Below are 10,619 nucleotides of genomic sequence, written 5' to 3' on the forward strand. Positions count from 1 at the left end.
GCATAAGAAATGCTCTAGTTTGCCGCAGATTACCTTTAAGTTGAATTATGAGTTGTGCTAGTATTGCTGATGAAAAGAATGTGTATTTTCATATTTACACCTGTTCTTAGACCAAAACGCGTGTTTTTTGAGTTGTGGCACTATTGCAGCCTATGAGCGATATGACAGGGGGTCGGGTAAATGTTGCGAAAAACATCTAGGTGAGTTTGAGCATATCACCAGGATTAAAACTGCATAGGTACCTATCTCGTGCATATCGCTTGCCAATCTCGTCGAACGCGGCTAAGGGAGCTTTCCTATTAAAGAACTGTTTTTTCGCATGTTCCAGAACAGGTCATAATAGGGAAGCGCCCCTACAGCTACGTACCATAATGTTTTCGGGAAAGGGCAATTAAGCAGTTTTAATCCTGGTGATGTGCCCAAGTTCACCTAGACGTTTTTCGCTATGGCCCAATGATAAATATAATGTTTGTAAACTTGTACATTTTAACAAAAAATATATTAAAAATGTCATTTTAAAAACAATATCTGTAGCTTAAGGAGTAAAAATAATTTCATATTTTCAATCTCCACGTATGAATTAGACAAAATCATGCATTTATTCAAATTCAACAAAAATGTGTACGGTTAAAAAAAGTCTCGCGAAATAATTGTACTTGTATGATAAAGACATTTGTAATATATATATATATATATATATATATAAACATAATTCTGGTAAGAAAAACAAAATATACAATATTTCAAACATTTATATAGTAATTTTTCCGTATGTTATATTAAAGGTTTACCGAAAATTCTGGTTTTCAAAATAATAGTTCAGTTTACTATAAATTAAAAAAAGTACGAAACTAAAAAGTAAATTTAAACGTAAAAAGGATTTTTATGCCATGTTCTAAGGTTTCATGATAACAATACCCAAAAATTCTTCCTAACTGTTATTTATTTTATCATTTATATGGTGTCATTTATATGGTTATTTATTTTATCATTTACATTGATGTCCATGCATTTTACCGAATCGAATAGTAATAGATCTTGTAAAATGTTCATACATCAATAGTTTAATTTAAATGGTGGATAAGAGCAAGGTGACGGGTAATTATTTATTTTCCAAACAGTTGGAAATTGTGCCTAAATGATGTTTTCAAGAATTTAAAAAAACTGCTCTTAAATAAATCAAACTATGATGCCCCTTTCATGCATAGTTTAGTGGGATTTATTTATGTATTCATGGGCTTCTTTGAAAATGCAGAGAATAGTTTGAAAACTCTTTTCAAATTGAAAAACAGATAGCGCAAGTATGAGAAAGAAAGCATGAATACATATTCATTCTTATAGGGGGATTTAATCCCGCTATATGATCCATGCTTCAGAGTAGTTAGCGGAACTGCAGGAAGGCCTCTAGCATATTGCTAGTAAAATAACCAAGCATTGACATTACTGAAGCTTCTGATGTCGAGATGTTAAATAATGTCAAAGATTTATGATTTAAATTAATATCTATGGATGGCGCTGTGCTAATGATTTATTCTTTCTCATATTTTTGCTATATTTTTGTTCTCTCTTGTGCTGTCTGTATGAAATAAACGTTGTGTTCATTTTTCCGTCATCATTTTATTTTGGAATCCAAGTATCTTAATAGAACATTTTAATACGATGGGAATAGTCCTTCAAACACTTTGAAGCGTAGGGGTAGCGGGATCAATACCGGATTTTGATGATCATATCAGTGTTACATAACGTTTGATGGAAAGAGGAGACTGCTTGGTCAGCGAGGCCCAGTGAAACGAATGATCAAAGCTTATTCCCGCCCCGTCCCTGTCAGGTGGCATCCAGAGAATACTACAGATTCTAAGTGCGCGAACGTGACCTCTCAGCAAAAGAAAAAAAGGATTCAAAAAGGTAGGCTTGGTGGCGATCCATGGCAACACGTCGGAAAAAATAGGCAAGGGAGACAGAAGCAACTCCAGGGAAAATCCTGGTTGATGTAGGTTGGGCACCGAGAGCTCAGAGCAGCGACCTCACCAAGATAGAGAAACGAATGATAAAAAAACATTTCTTTTCCAAGTATTTATTTATTGTTACACATACACATGCTCATTACCAAGTACTATTTATTATAAGCACTTATCAACTGGGAGGACAGATGGCTCAAGTTCGAGAAATACATAACAAAGTACATGCATTCAGGATCATTTAACTCATAACCTCTATGCTTCCATTATAGGATGTTGGGACAGTCTTAATGCTTAATAGTTAAGTTAAAGATTTATATTTACAAATACACGTTTTTATAGTTTCAAAGGTTGGTAGATGTTAGTTTAAAGCTTAAAAAGAATTAAAAGAAACTAACCTATTAAAAACAAAGTTAACAAGCGCAGAGAACCAGAAACAGGGTAAATTTTAATATATTCTGAAAGTTTTAAACATATATATTTTTTTCAGTGTATAGTGTAGTTCAAAATATTTATTGACAAGTTAAAACTGTAAAGCAAATTGAGAATTTTTGTGTTTAGTGTGCAAATTAAATTTTCAATGGTTTAAAACGCATTTAAAGTTTTAAATAATTGTTTTTTTAAATATCATCGGCTGAAAACAAACTGGATGAAACTTGAAAGTTCATTTTAATGAACTAAACATTCAAAAAGAACTAAAGTTCTAAAAGAAAAATCGAAATTTAATAATTCGTCACCAGAGAAACCAAACTGGCACTTCTAAAAGTTTTTGAAGTCTGAAGCACCTTCTGACGTTCTAGTATATGATAATTTGTCACTCGTTATCACTCCATACTATATTTTCTAATTTTTATTGATTATTTAAACATTTTTACATAAATTATTATGAAAATATATAAGGTAATATTGTAACATTCGCAAAAATCCAAAATTTACAATAAATTTATATAGAAACTTGTGGTTTACTTTAATATATTACATTTTAATTCCTCACAAGTCGCCTTTGGCGACAAGCTTTGTCACATTTCAAAATAATCTTGTACAACATACAAATTTTAATGGCCTTTCTCCAATCCCAACACTTTAATTAGTTTTGAATTAAACATTAATCAAAATCTTTAACCGTCTTGTTGTTGCCCCTGCGGAAATACATTGATTTTAATTTTAACTTTTCTCAAAAGAATTCAAAGTTGATCAAAAGATTATAAAAGATTATCAAAGTTTAATTATTGTCAAAAGGTATTGAATTTTAGTAATAATTTAATGTCTATCCAGAAGTTTTCGAATGGCAAAAATTTATTTATTTTTTTCATTTTTTCATCCCCTTAAAAAATATAAATTTCAAATTTTTAATTCATTTTATCATTTTTCTACTTTTTCGTTTTGTGCCAGTTAGATAAAATCGAAACTAATAAAAGCTTCGTTTGGAAAAAAATTCAGCTTGAGCTGTGACTTGAAAAGTGATTGTTTGTTGAGATTGGACTCAGATTTTCTATTGTAATTTGAGCATTCTAGCTAGCCGGAAAGGTCTCGAAATTGATGAATTTTACTTGATGATCTAAACTATGCTTATATAGCTCAAGAAATGATTGAAACAATCTATAATTTTTAACAGTATTTCAGTTTATTTAATAACACTTTAACTATTTGAAAAATAGTTGAGATTCGGATTGAAGATAAATTTCATTTGGTTAAGGTGACAAGATTTCCTCGACACAAACATTCAGCAATCGATATTCCATCGCAAAGGCATCAGGATTTTATTGAGTTAACAGAATTTTTATAAATACAAAAATTATTTATATTAAGATAAAAAATATTTATTTAAGAAGTAAAAAATATGTTAAAAAGAATAATTTAAAAAACCTTTTGCCAATCTCATTTTTTGCACAGTTATGAATAATTTACTTTTTTGATTGAAATGCTATTCCTTTCTGTTTTATTTTGAACACAACTTTAACTCCAACATTGTATGATGTTAAAAAAAAAAAGAGAAATTAAAATAACACTAAAAATCACCATGCAAGCCAAAGGCTCCAAGCACGGAAGAAAGTGAGATTAGGGAGAAGAGTTGCCTGTTATGTTACCAATCTGTATTTTCTACTTGACAATGACTTATAAGCCTATATTGAGCACACAAGTCAGCAAATGTATGTAATTTCAATAAATCAATAAATCAATCAATTATGTTACCATTCCACTATCTTTCTCTTTTGCAACCCCTCTGTTTCTGACCATTTAAAAGCCATTGTCGTAACTCTCTAATTGAAAGTTAGATACCAGGAAATCTAGTTGAAACTAACTCATGTGACATCTAATCTTAGCATTTCCTGTAATCGAAATTCCGGGCAATAATTTGCCACATTATTACTTAGGCTAACTATTGATTTCAAAACAATGATATTATTTTCTCGGTACAAAAAAAAAATCAAAAAAAGTAAAAAAAAAAAAAAAAAAAAAAAAAAAAAACGTAAATTTAAAAAATAAATAAATAAAATAGAGTATTATGCTATTATTTACAAGTAAATCTATGACACGATTCCTTAAACAAAGAATGGTATGGATAAATATGACCAAAGTGCATTTACATAAAATATGCCACTCGTATATACCTTTTCGAAATATTTGCTTAATCATATCGATAATGTATATATAGTATATCGATAAAGTATATTATAAAGTGTAATATACTGAGAAAAAAATAACGTCAAAGCTACCAGAATACGGTAAAATTTACCGTGTTTTATAGAAAAAGCTTGGTAATTTTATCGAGGTGCTCGGTAATGACTTTGGTAAAATTGAGAATCAAATACATTTTTTTTTAATGTGTGATAAAATTCGGTAAATGAGGTGAAATTAGGTAATTTTATCGTAATACCTTACATCATGGCGTAGAAACTATTTATTCGGGAAAATATACCCGTTCGTTTCATGTTATTCACTAAATGTATGGTAATAAGAACTATAATTTATTTTCCAGTGAAGCCTATTACCTCTTCGAAGCCTATGCTTAATCATATCTATAAAGTATGCATATTATATATAGTGTATAGATAAGGTATACAGTAAAGTATTCACTAAATGTATGGTAATTAATAAGAACTATAATTTATTTTCCGGTTAAGCGTTATCATTTAAACGTAAAAACCACCAAAAGAATGGTTCATATACCGTATAGTTTGGTCTTATTAGCCAGGATTAAGGTTTTTTTAAGTCATTACCATACTGTTCTGCAATTTTGCTAGAAATTTATTCTCCGTGCAGTCGATAAAGTGCGTACAATATAAAGTAGATTAAAGTATGTAGCAAAAGTATATCACGACTTAGAAACAATTATCGGCCAACGGCTGCAGAAACAATAAATGCAATTGCTTTCAGATTTTAGAACTTGCGGTTGTTTTATGGTATATTTTTCCTTCGTGATTCATAAAGTAACAAAGCAGATAATTAAAATTTTCGAAATCCGATGTTCAATATCCAGGCAATTTATGACGAAAACACGTTTTATCTTTTACAAAACTTGTAAAAATAGCTTTGAAAAGCCTATTGTTTAATATACTGTTATTATTACTATTATTATTACTATAACTATTACTCAACCTCCTACCTCTTAGTATCAGGTTCAAATCAAAAGCGATTGAAATACGATCGCCACTCTTTGCAGGAAGAAAACATTATTATTGATTTATTGAAAATGATCTTTATTGAAAATAAAGTCATTCGATAACAAAATAATAAGCTAAAAATAATTTTACGAAAGATAAAACATAAAGGTTGTTACATATTTAAGGCAAACTTAAATGGAATTAAATTATTATGCCAATATGTTAGTAGCTGTTACAGAAGAGATATCTGTTCTTAAAATTTGATTTCCGCTTGTATACGTCGACATGAAAAAGAAGTTAAGGGTTAAAAATATTCGAAGATTAATTATAAATGTAAGAAATTAAAATCTAGGATATGTGCAATGCATGTGGCAAAGATACTACTTTTATAAAATCGATGACAAAAATATTTTCCAACGGTTCATCAAGCGAGTTTAATATGCGAAATTGCGCAAAACGTAGGTCCTAGGTTCATATCTCGAATAATCACTTCACAACACATCTTATATCGGCAAGATCATTTTGTCGACTGATAATATCGGCGATAACTCACTTTACCAGCACGATTACTAACCCGACAAACAACTCGCTTACAATATTGTTGGNGCGTTCATATCTCGAATAATCACTTCACAACACATCTTATATCGGAAAGATCATTTTGTCGACTGATAATATCGGCGATAACTCACTTTACCAGCACGATTATTAACCCGACAAACAATTCGCTTACAATATTGTTGGTAATATGCCATTTTACATTTGACTTATAGAAAAAAAAACTGCGCATTAACCTCTTAACAATCAGTAAATTTTCAAGAAAACGGTCATAAAAGTGTCTAGTTTGCCAAATACACGTATTTGATTAGTGTTGACATCTAGTTTAAAATAAACTAACTATCTACAATTACCTTGAACGAATCCTGGTACTGCCATCTGGTGTTAAATAAGAAATAAAATTTTTTCCGGTCAAAACAAAAGAATTAGTTTTATTCTTATTGGCGCGTTATTTGTGAATTCTCAAGTCCGGAAATTTCACGGGGGCGAGGAATAGAGGGTGGAACCTTACCCCGTCATTTTCACGGGAGCGAGAAGGAAACCCTTTGCCTGTTACACCGGAACTCAGCTGGGCAACGCAAATGCGCCAATTTAGGAATGCCCGACCTGAGTTCGAGCAAGAGAAAGATCAGTTCTTCAACTCCGTGGCTGAACTCATATCGTACAATGCATAATATGTAATTTAAAATCTTCCCGATAGATGGCGATGCATTTATAGATAGAAGTTTGGCTGTTTCATGCCATTTGACGGATTTTTGGAATTTGTCGAAAATTCAAAGAAATCTGAGGGACTTGGAATTCATGACAATTGATGTAAATAATAATATTTTTGTATTAGTTTATTATATTTGTCTTAAAAATTATGTCTTTTGACTTATTTTGTTATAATTTGAGCAAAAATTACTGTTAGCCATTAATATTTCTCGTATATTTGAACTATGGAATATATATAGTAGTCAACTCGCTTATAAAAATTTCTGTAAAATAATCTATTTCTAACATTTGATACTGAATAAAATTGCAGAGAATTTTTTTTCTCCATTTTTGGCATGTTTTTGTCAAATGAATTAAATTGGGATTAACGAGTAGTAAATTTTTGGAACTTTTTTTTAAGATAATTAATTTTACCCCATTCACTGGAGTTCATTCACTAAGTTTCATATTGGAAATCATCAGAAAATTACGTTTACCTTGCTTTTTTTTCTTTTCAAAGTATGGTATTTGATATTTTCTAACAGATGCTGTAAATTGTTCAAGCTGAAGGTAATGTAAATATTTAGTAAACAAACACATTACCTGCGTTTACACAATATATTATTTTTATTGTGAAGTAAGCAACAACCATTTCTGTAAGAAAAAAGCACCCGTTGTGAAATATCCAAATAACCTGACTTCTTAAAGCATTAAAAAATATCAGAAAAGTATATGAAGCAGCATTACATTATCAATATAAGTTACAAAGTAACTCTCAACAATACATTGTTCTTTACTTTAGAGACTTACACAATCAGAATTCCAAAAAGATTTCGAGGGTTTAAGTCTAATGGATCTATAATCTTTAGTTAGAGAGCCAGACAAAAACTACTTTAGAGTTTGATAGGAGAAATACCACCCACTGGGATTTAGTTTCCCTGACTATTTTCTTTCTTACTGACGTCACTTCGTTAAGATCCAATCAAGATCTAAAGTGGTGGAACTTTAAAATGCAAACAAATCGCTAAAGGAAGGTAGCAAAAATAACAAGTTTCAAACAATCGGAAATAACTTTTTTATTTCTTCCAAATCGGATTTTCTTTGCGAAGAATGTCAAAATATATTCAGTTAGGAATGACAGTAGATCTTGCGTATTTTGCCTTTCACCTATTAAATTACAGTTTCTTCTTTCTGCATTCTGTCACATGCACACTTTTTTGATAGTTATTTAAATATTTTATTCATTTATTCGATTCCTACTATTAGTTCATACTCCCCTTATGTACATTTATATATCCCTACTATTAGTTCACAAAAACAAAGAGATCTCGGCTGTCCAGACTCCTTTCCCGGCGTTTAGAAAACAATATGATCGTCAACACGGTGAAAGCAACCTACCAAACCTTTTCATTATGTCACCAACCATTACAACTACATATATCGTATAACAATGTAGCCCTACCGTGTAGTGAGAGTACTAAGTACTTAGGAGTAATTTTCGATCGTAAACTCACTTGGAAATTATATATTGATGACATCAAGCAATGGTCTGAGAAGCGTATGATACTCCTTAAACACCTCGCAGGAGATAAGTGGGGCTGTGCTACCACAACTCTACTTGATACCTAAAAGACTTTTATAAAACCTGTCATGACTTACTGTAACGCTCCTCTTATTACAGTATCTGAGGGAGGTATTAATAGACAGGAACGACAGCAAAATAATGCACTTCGTCTTGTCACCGGTGGTGTCAAGACCACACCCATTGACGCACTTCTGCTGTATACCAATGAATTACCTATACAATATGAAATAAAGAAATCAGCTCTATCAGAAACTAATTCGCCTACATCATAGCGTTATGTTGACCAAGTCTGAATCTCGTTGGCTGAAGACTCAGGACGGCTACCTTCAAGCTGTATTAAAAGTGATGGATGAATTTGATATACCTTCCCGGATTAAACTTTTGCTTCCACCCTTAAACCCTATGGAAGCTAGAAAAATATTATATCACCTAGACCTTATGTGTCCTATCTTAAAAGCCCAGGATTGTATAGCAGATTTGTTCAGCGCGGGGATGGAGACTATCCACAATCGTTTTCCTCTTGAAGAATGGTTGCACATATATACAGATGGCTCAAAGCTTGAGATGGATGGTGTTGCCGGTGCTGGTATTTTTTGTGAGCATTTCTCCCACTATCTTTCGTTGGGAACAGCCAAGACCGCTTTTGATGGTGAGGTTGAGGCAATCAAAGTAGCTTTAACTCATTTAAATACCCATCCTTCTCTTTTCGATAAAGCTGTCAGCTTCTCGGATTCCCAAGCTGCGATTCTGGCCATTGCCAACTACTCTCAAGCCCCTGGCTCTTTGTCCATTGTGAAATGTAGATCTTTAATGGCAGAGATAGGTGAAAAATATAAAACAATTGCCTTACAATGGATCCCATCCCACTGTGGTATCCCCGGCAACGAAAAAGCTGATGTACTGGCCAAAAAAGGTTGCCTTGTTAAGCCTTGTCGCCTTGTTAAGCCAAGCCCCAAATAACTTGGTTAGCTATAAATCCTCTTCGTTAATGATTAATCATGCAATTAAGACAACACATATATCATTGCTAAAAGAACGGACAAGAGAAAAATCGTGGGGAAATGACATCCTTAATCTCCCCGATTTGCCCAAGAAGCAGTGCTGTAGCAGCCTTTCGTCCTGCTACCAAGCACGATTACGCCCATCTATACGCCCATCTTTTCCGTCTCAAAATAGTGTATAATCCTGCCTGCCCCCTCTACCACAGTGGTGCGACGATGAATGCTGAATATCTTCTCAACTGTTCAGTTCTCACAAAGAACTGCATCTACTCCCGATACTGGGAGGCCAGAGAACTTTTGTTCAATTTAAGTTCTTGATTCAATTTTTGTGCTTGATGTTTTGCATTTGTTTTTGTATTTTGTATATTTCATATCTTTCTGTATTTGTATTTTTCTTTTCTTTTGATCTCTGCACGGCGTTAGGATAATGTCTATGTCGCCTGCTGCATTGGAAATAAAAAAACCTATTAGTTCAGACTCCCCCTATGCACATTTATATATCCCTACACTCCCCCTATGTGCATTTATATATCCCTACACTCCTCCTATGTGCATTTATATATCCCTACACTCCCCCTATGTACATTTATGTATCCCTACATCTCCCCCTATGTACATTTATATATCCCTACTCTCCCCCTATGTACATTTATATAGTCCTACTATTAGTTCACACTACCCTATGTACATTTATATATCCCTACTATTAGTTCACGCTTTGTATGTTTATATCTTGTTCAAATTTCAATCGTTAAAAAAATTCTTTTTTATCATCCACTCCAGTTCAAATACATTTTTCCAAACTTTTTGTAAATGACACTTGATGTTAATACAGTTTTTTTCAAATATTAATTCGCTAATTAATTTTAATTAATTAATTTGAGTTTTATATGAGAGAAATTTTTTTTATTATGTTAGTTGGCAGGATATAAATTTAGGAATAAATACCGTTATAGACGAAGCGTGTTATCTACACGCTGGAAAAGAATTTTTTTTTCAGATTCATTTTTTCATTCTGGATTGGAATAAAAATGGAAAAAAATGGAGAAAAAAAACATGCGAAAAAATTAGTGAGAGAGATGGAAAGTGTGTATTTGAGGGAAATTATTATAGACCGCCATCAGCTTCCTAAATTAGATACAAAAAAAATAGAAAGCGAATAAATGGCAACAAACAAAAGTAATAGTCGAACACTATCTATAGAAGGGAAAATTGAAAT

At 32.0% G+C, this 10,619-nt stretch overlaps 1 protein-coding gene across 1 annotated transcript; it reads left to right on the forward strand.

Annotated features, from left to right (window-relative positions):
• The first annotated feature begins 8,675 nt into the window (after positions 1 to 8,675).
• LOC107445737 (uncharacterized) lies at positions 8,676 to 9,359 on the forward strand. The gene has a single exon (XM_016060214.2). It carries the CDS (start codon positions 8,676 to 8,678, stop codon positions 9,357 to 9,359), a length of 684 nt encoding a protein of 227 aa, XP_015915700.2.
• Positions 9,360 to 10,619: the final 1,260 nt, after the last annotated feature.

This window comes from Parasteatoda tepidariorum, chromosome 9, assembly GCF_043381705.1.
Source record: "Parasteatoda tepidariorum isolate YZ-2023 chromosome 9, CAS_Ptep_4.0, whole genome shotgun sequence".
Taxonomy (NCBI): Eukaryota; Metazoa; Arthropoda; class Arachnida; order Araneae; family Theridiidae; genus Parasteatoda; species Parasteatoda tepidariorum.